Source organism: Eumetopias jubatus, unplaced genomic scaffold, assembly GCF_037043125.1.
Source record: "Eumetopias jubatus isolate StellerSeaLion01/CBP00866 unplaced genomic scaffold, mEumJub1_p1.0 scaffold_12, whole genome shotgun sequence".
In the NCBI taxonomy this organism is placed as follows: domain Eukaryota; kingdom Metazoa; phylum Chordata; class Mammalia; order Carnivora; family Otariidae; genus Eumetopias; species Eumetopias jubatus.
In genome coordinates, this window is record NW_028274818.1 from 2,767,552 (window position 1) to 2,785,721 (window position 18,170).

Sequence of the window (18,170 nt, forward strand, 5' to 3'; positions counted from 1 at the left end):
CCTTAGGTGAACAGAGGCGCCGTCATGCAGAACCTTCCGCAGTGGAGGGCGCTCATGGTGATGCCACTGCCCGATGTCCTCGGGCCTCTGGGTGTCAGAGCCTGTTTCTCTGTGTCTTTCATCTGATGCCTCCCACAGGACTCCCGGGTCCATTTCCTTGTAAGACTGGATCCTGGCTTGTCTCCTGCCTAGTTGTGTTTTTTCTATAGACGAGGAACCCAAGTCGGCTCCGGGCCTGAGCCAGGACTAGACTCCGCACCAGTACCGGCCCACACCCTCCAGTCCCCGCCCCCCAAAACTGTGCCCGGAATTTGTTCTCCGTAGACCGCACAACACTGGGACTCAAGGCTCCACGGAAGACACTTGCCCTTCATAACTTGGACACCCACCTTTGTGGCCTCAGGGTCTGAAGCCCAGTCGGCAGGCAGAACCATCTCTGCTCCCCGGGCCCCCTGCGCTGCCTCCCCCCTGCCCGCCGGCGCCCACCTGGCCCCACAGCCTTTCAGTCCAGACGTGCCTGGGCGTCTGTGGAGGACCTCGGGTCCAGATTCACACACTCTTCCAGGACCCACGTGTGTCTTTCGTGGCTCTGTACCCGCTGTGATCAATATGCAATATTAAAGGGACAAGAAACACCTGTGGGCCCCTGGGGACTTATTTTGTAGTTTCCGAGAACACCGTGCTTCTGAATATTCACAGGACAAGTGGTGAGAAAGAGGAAAACAGCTGGCTCCTCGGGGGTCGGGGTGGGAGGGAACCAGCAGCGATCCGCAAAGAGGCGGACAGCCGACCCGTGAGCCAGGACATCAGGCGGGGAGGAAGAGGCAGAGGCCCTGGAAGGCGGGGACACGCTTCCCGACAGGGATGGGGGGGCTGACCGCCCCAGGCTCACCGGTGACAGACAGGGACACCGGCTGGCTGCGCTGGACACCCAAGCTGTTGCCTGCAGTGCAGGAGTAGGTCCCAGAGTGCTCTGCAGTCAGAGAGATGTGGAAGGTCACCGTGCCCCCAAAAGTGGCCTTCATCTTCCTGAGAACTACTTCTTCACGAAGGAACTGGTACACGATGGGGTAAGAGCCTGTCTTGGCTCCACAGGAAAGCGTCAGCAAATCTCCCTCAACAGCTCGGGCCCCAGGAGTGCTGAGGGTGAGGACAGGGCGAGACACGGGGACTGAGGGAGAGAAACATCAGTCAGCAGGGGCTCCTGCGCATTTCCATCACTGGCCAGTCTCAGCCCCTGCCCTCCAGGCTGGCCTTTCCCTTTCCCGCCACCCGTGGCCCCTTCTCCCCACCCGCGCGCCTTGTTAGGTGACCTCAGTCCGGTTTCCCAGTGTAAATGACGCTCTTGGGGAAGAAGTTCCTTCTTTTGCGGCTGCCAGGCCCCACCCTTACCTGTTCCTTCCTCCTGCCTGTGACCCTGGAAGAGCTGCCCCTCCCCCCCAAGTCAAGAAGGCTTCCTCTGTCCCTGTTTTCCACTTCTCCGCTCACTGGGGCTGGACTCAGGGATCCCTTCACCCTTCTTCCTTCCAGATTCACACACTCTTCCAGGACCCTCTTGTCTGTTCCTACACTCTCCCTGTACCCAGCCTGACCCCCTCTGTTTCCAGATAGAGAACGCAGGAAGAAGCTCAAAGACTAGTTGGCAGCCACGCAGCAGGCTGTTTCCAGAGCCAGCCAGGACCTTGATCTGTCTCCTTCCTGAGTCCTGGTCCTAGTGCTGAATCCCATGTCTTCTTGGGAGTGGGCTGGCATTGGCCCTGAGTGCAGGGACGCCTCTGTAGAAGCTGTGACCTCTCACGGCCACGACTGTCCTTATGGCCTTGAGTGCACTGGTGGAGGGAGGGAAGGAGAGAGAGAGAAAAGGAGAGGGAGAGAGAGGGAGAGGGAGAGATGCTACAGACACACTGAGTGGTGTGATGGTCCCAGGCTGGATAAAGCCTGAAGCCCACAAGAGACAGACACATGTTCAAAGATCTGCGAGCCAGCAGAGACATCAAGATGTGTTATCAGCTGAACTCTATTCCCTGGAATTGCATATGTCGAAGCCCAAACCCCCAGTGTGGCTTATTTGGAGATGGGGTCTTTGAGGGGATCATGAAGGCTAAAGGGGCCCTAATCAGATAAGACTGGAATCCTCGGAGAGGAGGAGGAGACAGAGGAACGAGGCTGGATAAGGACACAGTGGGAAGGCGGCCACCTGCAGGACAGACGGCCTCTCCATAGACACCAATCTGCTGGCACCTTGGTCTTGGACTTGTAGCCCCCAGAACCCTGAGAGAATGCAGTTCTGTTGTGTAAGCCATGCAGCCTGTGGTGTTTAGGTCAGGCAGCTGAGCAGACGAGGGCAGGCGCCTCGGGGAAGAAGCAGGAAGCAGGTGAGGGGGGCGGTGGGTTGGGTAGCAGGAAGAGGACTGGGACCAGGAGTGGCAGGGCCTTTGTTCACTGACTGACGGGACAATCGAGGGCTGCTGTGCGGCTCTGCCCAGCTCTTCCCAGCGCATCTCAACACCGGCCCACACTTACTCTGCACGGGTATCTGGAATTTCTGGCTCTGTTTGTAGACACCGGGAATGCTTGCCCATGCCTCGCACCAGTAATACGGTGGGTCTTCGCTCCCCATGACGGAGGGGATTGAGATTTTCAGAAAGCTCTTCGAGCCTGACCCCAAGCTCTGGCCATCTCTGAAGAAGCGGAACCAGAGTTGGACGTCTGACTTCTGAGGGGAGAGCTGGGTCTCACACGTCAGGATCACTGGGTTCCCGGGGGTGGCCAAGGAGGGGTTAGCCCTCAGCACGGGACGTGGAAACAACTCTAGAGAGAAGAATCACAACAGGCCCCAGAGCAGTGAGGCCTGGAGCTACTCTGGAGAGAAGCACAGCTCTTCTGCAGTTGCCGTGAGCAGAGCAGGCAAAGAGGGGTGCACTTACGAGCCCAACACTCTTCAGCTCAAAGCACTCTCGCACTTTCTCTGATTCTTGCAGGAATGAGCCCTGGGGTTCGGTGATATCCCAGCCCACCATTCTCTCTCTCAACCACCTCAGGGAACTTCCTTCCCATGAACCCTTCTCACAAATAATGAAGGGTTTACCTTGGACTTGGATTTTGATTGTGTTTGAAGAAACAGAGCAACAATAGGTCACAGATTCAGTACAGTGATATTCTCCATTATCTTTCAGCCTTGCGTGTTCAATGTGGAAGCTGGAGTTTTCACCAAGGTCCATCAGCACATTGTCATCCTTATACAGGGTCCTGGTCTTCCAGGCTGTGTCTACTTTTTCTACCTTTGCTCGGCACATCAGAGTCACAGAGTCACCTTCAAACACGGAAGGGGGAGCCTGCAGGATCAGTTTAGCTGCAAGAAATGCAAGGCGGTCATTTGGTGCCCTCCACTGATTCTCCCTTCTTGTCATTAGTATATTGAAAAGATTTTATAGGATAAGGGATGGGGGAAAAATGCATAAAATAATTACAATTCCTTGGGGAAGAATGAAGGGGAATAAGTCGGAGGGGGAGACGAACCATGAGAGACGATGGACTCTGAAAAACAAACTGAGGGTTCTAGAGGGGAGGGGGGTGGGGGGATGGGTTAGCCTGGTGATGGGTGTTAAAGAGGGCACGTTCTGCATGGAGCACTGGGTGTTATGCACAAACACTGAATCATGGAACACGACATCCAAAACTAATGATGTAATGTATGGTGATTAACATAACAATAAAAAATTAAAAAATAATAATTACAATTCCCTTTTTTCTGATTTTAAGATGAACACATATGCCCTGAGAAAACTTGGAAAACAGAAGGGTAAATAAAAATCTCTTCTCAGGTGTGCACTTTTCTGGTGCTCTTTTCCATGTGCAAGTTCATGAGAGTCTGTGTGTACTGTGTTCTCTTTATGAAATCGGAGTAGTATGTACATATTTGATAACTTGCTCTTTCACTTGCTGTACTATGAACACTTTTCTTTGCCATCAATATCATTAGTGAACCTGACTTCTAATGGCCTCCAAGTTTTCCTTCAATGTGACATGATATAATTTACTTAGTGAGTTTCCTTTTCTTGACCATTCAATTTCCTTCAGTTTGGGGGCTGCATATCTATGATTTCAGTAGGCAAATTCTTAGGAGAGGAATTGCCAGTTCAAAGAGGATAAGCATCTTATTTTCTCCCTGTTACTATACTGTTTCCTTGTTCGTGAAAGCAAACAGCATTATAACTGCTTCAAATTCAAAACAGGTGGCTTTAGGGCACAGAAAAAAAGAGAAATGTTTCTTCCTTCTCTCTTGCTTTTTGTATACAGTTGACTCTTGCACAATTGGGCGTGAGGCATGGATCCTCCACGCAGTGGAAAATCAGAGTATAAGTTTTGACTCTCCCAAAACCTAACTACTAATAGCCAGCTGTACTAGAAGACTTACTGATGACATGAACAGTCAACTGACACGTATTTTGTATGTTCTCTGTATCATAGGCTATAATCTTATAACAAAGTAAACTAGAGGGAAATGTTATTAAGAAATTCATAAGGAAGAGAAAATACATTTATAGCTCTGTCCTGTAAAAAAAAAAAAAACTGCATGTAAGTGGATCTGTGCAATTCACACCCATGTTTGCATGGGTCAGCTGTACCTGTACCTCTATCTGTTTGCCTGTCTACCTAGCTGAAAAATTCTCATGCTGCTTATTACCCCAAGTAAATCTTTTTTTAAAAAAGATTTTATTATTTATCTGAGAGAGAGAGAGCACGAGTAGGGGAGGGGGGGAGCTGCAGAGGGAGAGGGAGAAACAAACTCCCAGCTGAGCAGGGAGTCCAACATTGGGTTCGATCCCAGGACTCTGCGATCATAACCTGAGCTGAAGTCAGATGCTTCACTGATGGAGCCATCCAGGTGCCCTTCCAAGTTAATCTTATTAGGTTAAAGTTATACATAGATTCAGAAACCATTCAAATAAATTACTTCTCAAATTCCTTTTTACCTAAGTCACAAGCACACCGATGTTTATAGCAGCAATGTCCACAATAGCAAAAATATGGGAAGAGCCCAGATGTCCATGGACAGATGAATGATTAAAGAAGATGTGGTATATAGATACACAATGGAATAGTACTCAGCCATCAAAAATAATGAAATCTTGCCATTTGCAATGATGTGGATGGAACTAGAGGGTATTATGCTGAGTGAAATAAGTCAGTCAGAGGAAGACAAATACCATATGATTTCCCTCATATGTGGAAATTAAGAAACAAAACAGATGAACATAGGGGAAGGGAAGAAAAAATAAAATAGAAAATAGAGAGGGAGGCAAACCATAAGAGACACTGAACTCTAGGAAACAAATTGAGGGTTGCTGGGCAGGGAAGGAGTAACTGGGTGATGGGCATTAAAGAGGGCACTTAATATAATGATCACTGGTGTCAAATGCAACTGATGAATCACTAAATTCTACACCTGAAACTAATAATACAGTATATGTTAACTAAATTGAATTTAAATAAAAAATTTTAAAAAATTTCTTTTTACCTGGTCCTATCTATAGAGATTTTGATTCACTAACTATAGGGCAGGTTCTGTGTAACTGTATGGTTCCTAAAGTTTTTATTTCTTTCACTTTTTTTCTCACCTGAAGAAAAAGTCAAGCTCACACCATCACTTAGGGGCGAGCCTTGGGTTTGGCATCTGTACTCTCCAGAATCACGGACCTGGAGGGTGTTTCCTGGGATTTCACGTATTATTTCTCTCCCAAGGTACCACTGGTACCATTTTTTGTTCTCTACTGCAAGGAAGTGAGATACGTGGCAAGTCAGAGTCACTGCTTCTCCTTTGAAGACGATGGTCCATGGAGGATGGAGGGAAATCACGGGTTTGGGTGCAGGTGCTGAGGAAGGAAGAGACAGAGTCTGAGATAGAGAACCCTGTGGTCCCCACCACAGTTGTCTGTGTGGGAGAGACCCAAGGAGCAGGCTTTGGAGAATTCCCAAGGAAGCCATCTGGGAAGGTCAGTGATTGCTTAAGGCCAATTGTGGACCGGAGCCCCCAGGGGAGAATGGTTGCTCAGGGATGGCAATGAGCTAAATGATTTCAAGAAGGCAACACCAGCAGGATCCACTGCCAAATGCCAGTGGGAGAAATAGCTAGTTAGTCTGGTGTGGATCCTAGGGAAAACCATCCCTGCCCCACATGGGATATTGGTTCATTGTGTTCACGAACTCATAAGAACCTCCAAAGGAATTGTGTAAATCACAGGTTTGTACTTTCCTAAAAGGATAAATCATATTTTCTGAAGATTTTGGCACTGAGTAAAGCTTGAGAGATTAACTTTTTTAACACCTTCATTTCATAGATGATTCAGATGCCCAGAACCTCTCATCATAGCTAATTGTGGCAGAGCAAGGAATGGACAAGTCATTTGCTGGAATCCAGAGGTGACCCAGACAAGGAAGAAATCCCAGGTCAGCTGATTCTGGACAAGGAGAGAGGATTTAGATCTTCCTTGCTATTCATGGGCCCCTCTCTGACCCAGGAGAATGGCAATAAGAGTCAGAACTAAGAACATGTGTGATACAGATAATACATCTTCTCCCCTGATCTCTTCTTTTTTGCATTTCTTCCTTTAAAGGCCCCAATTTTTGTATGTTTTTCCATTCTCCACACATTTCCTGGAGGATTTTACTTCTAATACTATAGAGGATGTAATATTCCTGCTGATATCTTCACCGTGTGATGTTACCAGAGAAGTTTTTCTGGCTTGCTGATTGGAGAAAACCCTGTCCCAAGTCCTGCGTGTTTGCCATGGAGTTGAAGATGTCCTGCCTGGTCAAGTGGGGTCCATTGGTGATAGAGGTAAGTGCAGGGCCTACCAAAGGCCAGGAGCTCCTTGTGCATTTGTCCGTTCTTCCAGGGAGAGTCAGAGGGTGGCCACTTGGCTATCTTAGCCATTGGGTGATGCCAATAGACCACGTAACACTTTCACATCCCTTCTGGCCTCAGCAAGAACAGGAGATATTAGAGATCCTCTGATAGCCATTGCAAATGCCTCATATTTATTAGGGAGACACTCTTATCCAGAGACACTGAAGAGCAAAAGAAAGGAGAACTCACCAAATTGTCCACTGACAGGAGCTGCAAAAAAAAAAAAAAAAAAAGAGCCAGAGATGAATACAGAGCAAGGATTCTTTGGCTTTTCAAAAGTAATGCCTGTTTTTTTCTATCCATTTATTATTTCTTTCATTAGAAATTCATTTTTAAAAAATTTAATTGACGTTTGTCAAATGTCTCTGTATATACTAGTCATTGTGCTTGGACTTCTAAGATGAACAAAAAATGGTGCCTGCTGGTAAGAAGTTGACAGAAGGTGGAAGCAGAAATATGAAGCAAAATTATATAATTATAATACAGAATGTAAGTGCAATGGAAGTACACATAGGGCACTTTGTGGGCAGAAGGACCACCCCTGCCAGTGTGTGAGGTGTGTGTGAGTGTGTGGTGGAGGAGGGTGGGCTATGACAGGTACCTGAGGGAGGGATGCTTGAGAAAACTGAGTGAACGCATAGGAGTCAGCCAGGCAAAGGTGTCTGTACATGGCAAGAGGTGATGGAGAGGGTAATAGAGGCATAAAGGGCACAGAAGTGAAGAAATAGCATTGATGTTCAGGGGTTAAGATGAAGTTCTGAAAGGTAGGGAATGAAGGGGAATCAGGTGAGAGAGGCATGTAGGGCTCATGTCATGGGTGGTAGGTAGCTATGGTTTTATTATAAAAGCTACAGTTTTATTATTATAACCAAGAGACATGGAAAGTCTTCAAGTAGAGAGTGACAAAGTTAGAATTTGAAACTTAGATGGAGCGTTATGACAGTGGGTAAACGTCAGTGAGACCAAATGTGAAGCAGAGACTAATTAGAAGGCAGGACAAGAGATGATAATATTTAATTTTCTTTGGAGTGTTTATCCAAAATTATTTGCTTGTTTACTTTGCTTACTTTCCCTTCTCTGGAATAGAAGTTCTGTGAGAGCAGGAACTTCTTAAATTCATCATATGCCCCCCTCCCCGTACCTATAACAGTGCCTGGCATATAAGAGATATTCCATAAATATTTATTGAATATTTATTTATTGAATAACAATTAAGTAACTAGTAGAGATAGGAGGATACAGCCTTGAGAAACAGGTCATAGAAAGACAAAGGAGGAAAAATTGGCAAGTTTATAAATTGCGTAGGCATTTCAGATGAGGGACAGATTTGGTTTACTCAACAGAAATTTTTGAAATGTCAGCTGTATGCCAGGGATTGGATAAGACAAAGGAAATCCATCAGTAAGCAAGAGAGATATTGTCCCTCTCCACATGAGGATAATGGAGAAGTAATCCAAACCTAAGTGTTCTATAGAGAACAATGGATTATTTGCCATTACCCAAATATCTTGGTCACCATGGAATTTGTGTTGTTTTAAACGTAGCTAAAACTTTTCTGAGTGTTTCTGATGTGGTAGACTTTCACATATATTATTTCATGTAATCTTGTTAATACCTCTATGAAGTAAGTTCTATGATTTTCCCCATTTACAGGCCATAAACTGGTCTAAGTAGCTAGTAGGCAGCAGAGTGGAATTTTGAACCGTTTGTTTGAACACATCCTGTTTGGTCCCAAAGCATGTGCTCCTGGCCGATCCTGCCCTTTTGTGTTGGTACCACACTGGGATGTGCTTCCTATTTCTGGAATGTTTCATGCAGCTTCCATGGAGCCTTTTTTCTTATATTGTGCCCCACTCCATCCCTGCCCCCTCCAGCTCCCACTCTCCCTCTGTTTCATGAAGTCATTACCAGCTACTTGGCATATAGTTTATTATTTACTTGCACTATAATTGGTACTTTTGGACAATTATTTAACGGGGATCTTGGTTAGGTGGATGTTTCTTGTACACTGGACTGGCTGGAGGCCCTTTTATATCATGAGCTTCCTAAGCACAGAAATGCTGCCTCCTATGCTTTCCCATCATTCTCAACACCAAGTACAATGCTGTACATAAATGTTACTAAAATTTTTGTTAAATAAATGAATAAATATATTTTATTCTAATAATTTAAACTTTGGTAAAAACAAACCCATTTATATGTATGAATTAAAAGAAATTGAGACGCATCAACAGGTGCAATTACAATGTCAAGTACCAGAAGTGACAGGAACAAGATGATGGAATAGGAGGTCTAAAACCTGTGTCTCCCACAGAAACACATATTTGGCAGCCATCCACAGATAAAAGTGGGGAGGTGTAAGACCCAGGTAGGAGATTGCAAAATCCCACCGGAACCAAAGACCAAGGAGGATCACTTTGAGAAGGCAGGCACATGCCCTGTAGAAAACTCACTGACTATGAGCCCATCTGCAGACCTAGAGCTACCTCATCTTCCTGTGGACTCAACTCTAGTCCAATTTATCCATGGTCTTGCCTCTAGATCCCATGGCCAAGGGACCCAAGAGGAACCATCCACATCCATGCCCCAATAGCAGGCCCACTGATCTCAGACCTGACTACTGTTGCTGAAGCAGTCCTGTGACCCAGCTCCGGTCCCACTTTACTGCAGTCTAGAGGTAGTCTTGGCCATCCAGGAATCAGCCTAACAACCCATTGGGAGAATACTCAGGGACCCAGGAAAAATCACACCCATTCATGCCCCTGGTAACAGGTTTGCCAACTGTGGACCCAACTGCAGACCTAGCAACGGCCATGAGATCCAGCTCCAGCCCTGCTCAACCATAGTCCTAAAGGCAGTCCCATAAGTCCAGGGAAGCAGCAGATGGTATTTACGTGCCAAAACCAGTCTGTAAAATTATCTGTTCTTCTAAATAAACAGACACCCATGCAAAGTTACACAGATCATGAAGAGTCAGGAAAATATGACAACATCAATGGAAATTAATAAAGCTCCAGCAACTGACTCTAAAGAAAAGGGGATCCGTATACTGCTTGACAAATAATTCAAAATAATAGTCTTAAAGAAGCTCAGTGAGCTATAAGTGGACACAACTAAATGAAATCAGGAAAATAATACCTAAACAAAATGTGAAGTTTAACAAAGAAATAGAAAACAAAAAAGACTCAAGCAGAAATCTTGGGTCTAAAGAATAAAATAACCAAACTGGAAAGTTCAATAGAGACCTTCAATAGCATAATTGATCAGGAGAAAGGATAAGCAAACTTGAAGACAGAACATTGGAAATTATCCAGTTAGAAGAACAAAAAGAAAAGAAAGAATGACAAGAAGTGAAAAACGCTTGAGTGACTTATGGAATAACAATAAGTGAATCAATATACATATTATTGAAGTCCCAGAAGAAGCAGAGAACAAAGGCAGAAAGATTATTTGAAGAAATAATGACAGAAAACTTCCCAAATCTGGGGAGGGAAATGTGTATCCAGGTTCATGATCCCCAAAGAACCCCAATAGGCTGAACGTCAAAGGTCTAAACCAAGACACATCATATTCAAATTCTCAAAAGTCAAAGACATGGAGAGTTTTGAAATTAGTAAGAGAAAACTGACTCATTAAGGAGTCTCATACAAAGAAACCCCCATAAGACTTATAGTGGATTTCTTTAGCAATATTGTAGGCCAGGGTAGAGTGAGATGATATATTCAAAACACCGAAAGAAAAAAAAAAAAAACCCTGACAATCAAAATACTATACCCAGCAAAACTGTCCTTCAAAAATGAAGGAGAGATAAATACTTTCCAAGACAAACAAAAGCTGAGGGAGTTAACCACCACTAGACCTGCCTTACAAGAAAAGCAAAAAGGAGTTCTTCAAGAACACCAAAGAAAGGACATTATTAGGAGCATAAGAACACACAGAAGTAAAAAACTCCCTGGTGAAGGTAAACATGTTGTCAAATTCAGAATACTCTAAATATAGTATCTTAGTCCATTCATTCTGCTATGACAAAAATACCATAGTGAGTGGCTTATGAACAACAGAAATTTATTTCTCACAGTTCCGGAAGCTGGAAACTCCAATATTAAGGCACCAGCCCGATTCCTTTCTGGTGAGGGCCCATTTCATCATAGACAGCCATCTTCTGATGTGACAAGGCAGAAGGGTGAGAGAGCTCTCTCTGGCCTCTTTTATAAGGGCACTAATCTCATTGATGAGGGCTTTGCCCTAAAGACTTACTCACTTTCTGAAGCCCCACCATCTCCTAATACTACCACCTGACAGGTCATAATTTTAACGTATGAATTTTGGGGGACACAGACCATAGCATACTGTATGGTGATATATAATCACTTTTAACTGTTGTATAAGTTAAAAAAGACAAAACCATTAAAAATAACTATAGCTACAATAATTTGTTAATGTATACACAATATAAAAATATGTAGATTGTGACATTAATAACAAAATGTGGGGAAGGAGAAGTAAAAGTGTAGCGTTTTCATACATGATTGAAATAAATTTCTTAGCTCAAATTGACTGTTATAACCATAAGATGTTTTATACAAGCCTCATGGTAATCACAAAGGGAAAAAAAAACTATAGTAGATACAAAACAGATAAAAAGAGAGCAATCAAAGTACAGCACTACAGAAAATCATCAAATCACAGAGGGAGACAATGGGACAGGAAGAAAGAAAAAAAAAGAACTGCAAAACAGTCAGAAAACAATGAAAAAATGACAAGAGTAATCCTTACTTATAAATAACTACTTTTAATTTAAAAGGATTAAATTTTCCAAGAAAAAACACAGAATAGCTGAATAAATAAAAATAATACAACTATATGCTGCCTACAAGAGTTTCATTTTAGATTTAAGGGCACACATAGGCTCAGAGTAAAAGGATGGAAAATATGTTCCATGCATATGGTAACCAAAAGAGAGCAAGAGTGACTCTACTTTTATCAGACAAAATAGATTTTAAGTCAAAAATTGTAACAAGAGGGGTGCCTGGGTGGCTCAGTCAGTTAATCATCTGCCTTTGGTTTAGGTCACGATCCCAGGGTCCTGAGATCGAGCCCCACATCGGGCTCCTTGTTCAGGGAGTCCGCTTCTTCCTCTGCCCCTCACCCCGCTCATGTTCTCTCTCTCTCACTTTCTCTCACTCTCTCTGTCTCTCTCTCAAATAAATAAATAAAAGTACAAAAATAAAGATTAAAAAAATTGTAACAAGAGACAAAGAAAGGTATTATACAATGATAAAATAGACAATTCATCAAGAGGATATACAACCATAAATATATATATGCACCCTATATGAAAGCACTTAAATATATAAAACAAATAGCAAATTTGAAATAAGAAATAGGTAACAATACAATAATATTAGGGGACTTTAATAACCCACTTTCAACAGTGGGTACATCATTCAGACAGAAAATCAATAAAGAAATGGCAGACTTGTACAAAACTCTAGACCAGAGAATCTATGTATCTATTTGTAAACCTAATGGACATATATAGAACATTTTATCCTACGGTAGCAGAATACACATTCTCAAGTGGACATGAAACATTCTCCAGCATAGACTACATATTAGGTCACAAAACAAGTCTCAAATTTAAGAAGATTGAATTTTCTGACCATAATGGTATGAAACTAGAAATCATTAACAGGATAAAACTGGAAAATTCACAAATAATGGAAGTGAAGCAACAAGCTCCTGAACAATCAATGGGTCAAAGAAGAAATTGAAAGGGAAATCAGAAAATATCTTGAGAGAAACAAAAATGGAAACACAACATAGTAAAACTTATAGACTATAGCAAAGCAATTCTAAGAGAAAAGTTAATAGTGATTAAGGCCTACTTTAAGAAAAAGATAAAGCTCCCAAGTAAAAAACCTAACTTTACACCTCAAGAAGCCCAAAGTTGGCGGAAGAATGGAAATAATAAAAATTAGAGCAGAAATAAGTCAAATAGAAAATAAAAAATAATAGAAAAGAACAACAAAACTAGAGCTATATTTTAAAAAAGATAAACTAACATAACACAATAAAAAATAATGGCAAATTGTCAAATTTATTCTGTATTTAAATAAACAGATATTAGTGAGAGAAATGGTAAAAAAATAAAAAAGATAAGGTAAATTGACAAATCTTTAGATAGACCAAGAAAAAAAGAGAGAAGACTCAAATAAAATCAGAAATGAAAGAGGAGGCATTAAAACCGATACCACAGAATTATAAACAAAGACTATTATAAACAGTATATATCAACAAATTGAAAAACTTAGAAGAAATCAATAAATTTCTAGAAACGTACAAGCTACCAATATTGGATCATGAAGAAATAGAAAATCTGAACAGACTGATAACAAGCAAGGAGATTTACTTGTTAATCAAAAACCTCCCAACAAACGGGTGCCTGGGTGGCTCAGTGGGTTAAGCATCTGACTCTTGATTTCTGCTCAGGTCATGATCTCAAGGTCATGAGATTGAGCCCTGTGCTAGGCTCTGCACTCAATGGGGAGTCTGCTTGAGATTCTCTCCCTCTCCTTCTGCCTCTCCCCCAACTCACATTCTCTCTCTCTCCCTCTCTGTATCTCAAATAAATAAATCTTAAAAAAAAAAACAACAACTAAAGCCCAGAATCAGATGACTTCACTGGTGAATTCTATCAAACACTTAAAGAATTAACTCCAACCCTCTCAAACTCTTCCAAAGAAATGAAGAGGCAAGAACACTTCTAAACACACTTTATGAGGTCAGCCAAACAAGTACACTACAAGAAACAAAATTGCAGGCCAATATCTCTGATAAGCATAGATTAAAAAAATCCTAAAATGAAATGTTAGCCAACTGAATTCAACAGTATATTAAGAGGATTATGTGGAATTTACCCCTGGGATGACCCAATTTGTGCAAGACAATAAATGTGATACACTAAATTAACAGAATGAAGGATTAAAATCTAAGGATCATCTCAATAGATGCATAAAAAGCATTTCACAAAATTCAACATACTTTCATGATAAAAAAAATCAACAAATTATGTCTAGAAGGAAATTATCTCCCGTATATGACAAATCCACAACTAACATCATAGTCAACAGTGAAAAGCTAAAAGCTTTTCCTTTCAGACCAGGAACAAGGCAAGAATGCTTACTCTTGCCACTTCTATTCAATATAGTGCTGGAAGTCCTAGCCAGAGTAAATAGGCAAGAACAAGAAATAAAAGACATCCAAATCAGAAAGGAAGAAGTAAAAGTTTCTGTTTGCAGATGGTATTATCTTATAAAAAGAAAACCCTAAAGATTCTGCCAAAAAACTGTTGGAACTAATAAACACATTCAGTACAGTTGAAGGAAAAATGAGTTACATTTCCATACACTAGCAAGAAATTATTTGAAAAAAGAAAGAGAGAAACAATCCTACTTACAGTAACATCAACAAGAATAAAATATTGAGGAATAAATTTAACCAGGGAAGTGAACAGTCTCTATACTGAAAACTACAAAACATTGAAAGAAATTAAAGAAAACACAAATAAATATAAAAACATCCTGTGTTTATGGCTTGGAACAATTAATATGTTAAAATGTTCATATTATACAAAGCAATCTACAGATTCAATGTAATCCCTATTAAAATTCCAATGGCATTTTTTTTCACAGAACTAGAAAAAAGAATCCTAAAATTTATATGGAGCCGCAAAAGATCCTGACAGTCAAAGCAATACTGAACAAAAACAAAGCTGAAGACACCATACTTCTTTTTTTTTTTTTTTAAAGATTTTATTTATTTATTTGACAGAGAGAGACACAGTGAGACAGGGAACACAAGCAGGGGGGAGTGGGAGAGGGAGAAGCAGGCTTCCTGCCGAGCAGGGAGCCTGATGTGGGACTCAATCCCAGGACCCTGGGACCATGGCCTGAGCCGAAGGCAGATGCTTAACGACTGAGCCACCCAGGGCCCAAGACATCATACTTCTTGACTTCAAACTATATTACAAAACTATACTAATCCAAAACTGGCGTAAAAGAAGACATATAGAATAATGAAACAGAATCAAGGACCCAGAAATAAATCCACACATTTACAGTCAACTGGTCTTCAACAAGAGTGCTAAGAACACACAATGGGGAAAGAATAGTCTTTTCTGTATAATGTGCTGGGAAAACTGAATGTCCACATGAAGAAAAATAAAATTGGGCCCTTATATCTCACCATGTAGAAAAATAAACTTAAAATATATTGATGACTTACATATAAGACCCAAAACTATAAAATTATCAGAAGGAAACATAGGTAGAAAACTTCGTGGCATTGGTCTTGGACATGATTTTTTGGTTATGACCCCAAAAGCACAGGGAACAAAAGAAAAATAAGCAAATGGGATTGCATCAAAATAAAAAGCTGATGCACAGCAAAGGAAACAATCGAAAGCATGAAGAGGTAACTTGCAGAATGGGAGAAAATATTTGTAAGCCTTATATCTGATAAGGGGGGTTAATATCTAACATGTATAAGGAACTCTAACAAATCAACAAGAAAACAAATAACCTCATTAAAAAACAGGTAAGGACCTGAACTGATATTCTCAATAGAAGATGTACAAATGGCCAATAAGTACATGAAAAGATGCTCAACATCACTCATCATCAGGAGAATGCAAAGCAAAAACCACAATGAGACATCACCTCACACCTGTCAGATTGATTATTATCACAAAGATAACAAGCACTGTCTAGGAAGTGGAGAAAAGAAACCCTGTGTGTGCTATTGGTTGGAATGTACTTGGAGTAGTTATTATGAAGATTCCTCAAACAATTAAAAATAAAACTACCATAGGATCCAGCAATCCCACTTCTGGATATCTGTCCAAAGGAAATGATACTAGTATCTTCCAGAGACACCTGCACTCCCACGTTCACTGCCCCATTCTTTTTCTTTTTCTTTTCTTTTAAATTTTTTATTGTTATGTTAATCACCATACATTACATCATTAGTTTTTGATGTAGTGTTCCATGATTCATTGTTTGTGCATAACACCCAGTGCTCCATGCAGAATGTGCCCTCTTTAATACCCATCACCAGGCTAATCCATCCCCCCACCCCCCTCCCCTCTAGAACCCTCAGTTTGTTTTTCAGAGTCCATCGTCTCTCATGGTTCGTCTCCCCCTCCGATTCCCCCCCTTCATTCTTCCCCTCCTGCTATCTTCTTTTTTTCTTCTTAACATATATTGCCTTATTTGTTTCAGAAGTACAGACCTGTGATTCAACAGTCTTGCACAATTCACAGCGCTCACCATAGCACACACCCTCCCCAGTGTCTGTCACCCAGCCACCCCGTCCCTCCCACCCCCCACCACTCCAGCAACCCTCAGTTTGTTTCCTGAGATTAAGAATTCCTCCTATCAGTGAGGTCATATGATACATGTCTTTCTCTGATTGACTTATTTCACTCAGCATAACACCCTCCAGTTCCATCCACGTCGTTGCAAATGGCAAGATCTCATTCCTTTTGATGGCTGCATAATATTCCATTGGGTATATATACCACATCTTCTTTATCCATTCATCTGTCGATGGACATCTTTCACTGCCCCATTCTTCACAATAGTCAGTATATGGAAACAATCTAAATGTCTACCAGCCAATGAATAAATAAAGACAACAAGGCACAGATACACAATGGAGTATTATTCACCCTCAAAAAAGAAGGAAATCCTGCCGTTGTGACAACGTGGATGAACCTGGAGGACATTACGCTAAGTGAAATTAGCCAGACTCAGGTGAATACTGCATGACCTCACTTTCATGTGGAACCTAAAAAAGTTGAACTCACTGAAGCAGAGAATAAACTGATGTTTTCCAGGCGGTGGGGGAACTGGAGATGCTGGTCAAAGGAAACTTTAATTTATAAGATAAATAAGTTCTGGAGATCTAATGCACAGCATGGTGACTATAGTTAATAGTAATGTATACTTGAAGTTTGCTAGGAGAGTAGGTTCTGAGAGTTCTTACCAAACACTCACACAAAAGGTAAGTGAAAAGATAGAAATGTTAATTAGCTCCATTCTGGTACTTATTTTAATAATATATGTATATCAAAACGTCACCTTTTATATCTTAAATATGCACAATTTTTATTTGTCAATTATACTTCAATAAGCCTGGGGAAAAAGAACGCAGTGTGCCTTAGGTTTTCCCTGTGCCTTACTCACCTCCCATCTGGGTCCCTCCCTGCCCCTGTGTTCTTTATCTACCCATCTCTGCTGTGGTTCGCATTCGAGTATAGGGGAAGGAGATCTCTTTTGTGTTAGAGACCATGCCCTCCCCGGCCCAGGACCAGGACCTGGGCTTGTCATGCAAGCAATAAGTATATGTCCTTTGCAGAGAGAAAAGGAAGGTCTTCTGTGAATAAGGCAGTAGGAACAGCAAATATCATACATTTTCTGGACTTCTTGAAGTAATATTTCTTGTAGGAAAACAGTGAATAGATCCTTAACTGTTGGGGTCACTGGGTTCCCTCGCCTGTAGGATTGAAGGTTTATCCCAGCTCTGACCATTCCTTCAGCCCTGAGGGAGAAGCCCCTGAGCTGGGTGGTGAATCCTGAGAATGTAATCTCCCCACACAGGAAAGAATGTCTGAGCCCCAAGAAGGGGGAGAGAGCCCAGGGGGAGGGAGAGGCTGTCCGTGCCCCACCTGGGGACCCCACTGAGCAGTTCTACTCACCCAGGACCAGCACGGACACCCACAGCAGCATGAAGACCTGGCCTGCCTAGGGCTGAGACCAAAAGAGAAGTTTTCTCAGGAGTTTTGATCTTAGAGTAGTATGTTGCCCGGCAGCCCCAAGGAGCACATCCGAAAAACTTCTTTTTCAAAGAGCAAGAAGCATTAGTGAATTAGAAAACAGGAAGTGAAAGTCCCCATTTTAACTCTTCATCAAAATGTCCTGCCCTGTGATCAAAGTGAGAAAATAATGCTAGGGTTTTTAAAAAGCACATATCCTTGTCCTCACATTTCTAATGTCGAGAAATTACCTCAAGGAAAATATGCACAGACAGTCTAAGAGAACGTGTATAGTAGCGTCATTCATGACTGCCAAAACACTACAGGCACACGAAAGATCACGAAGGTGGGACTGTTTATAAATATTCTGATACATCTTTACAACAATACACAATGCAGCTATTAAGGAGGAGGCCAACCCGCACAGATCAGCAGGCAACACCA

At 42.0% G+C, this 18,170-nt stretch overlaps 1 protein-coding gene across 1 annotated transcript in view; it reads right to left on the reverse strand.

Annotated features, from left to right (window-relative positions):
• FCRL5 (Fc receptor like 5) overlaps positions 1 to 17,824 on the reverse strand; it is a 33,547-nt gene extending 15,723 nt beyond the window's left edge. Inside the window, exons 1-6 of the mRNA XM_028090197.2 lie at positions 17,670 to 17,824; positions 7,100 to 7,120; positions 5,622 to 5,876; positions 3,089 to 3,352; positions 2,524 to 2,811; positions 893 to 1,171 (exon numbers count right to left, since the gene is read on the reverse strand). Of these exons, the coding sequence (XP_027945998.1) occupies positions 893 to 1,171; positions 2,524 to 2,811; positions 3,089 to 3,352; positions 5,622 to 5,876; positions 7,100 to 7,120; positions 17,670 to 17,700 (1,138 nt within the window). The 5' untranslated portion in view covers positions 17,701 to 17,824. The remainder of the gene's footprint in view (positions 1 to 892; positions 1,172 to 2,523; positions 2,812 to 3,088; positions 3,353 to 5,621; positions 5,877 to 7,099; positions 7,121 to 17,669) is intronic.
• Between the last annotated feature and the right edge of the window lie 346 nt (positions 17,825 to 18,170).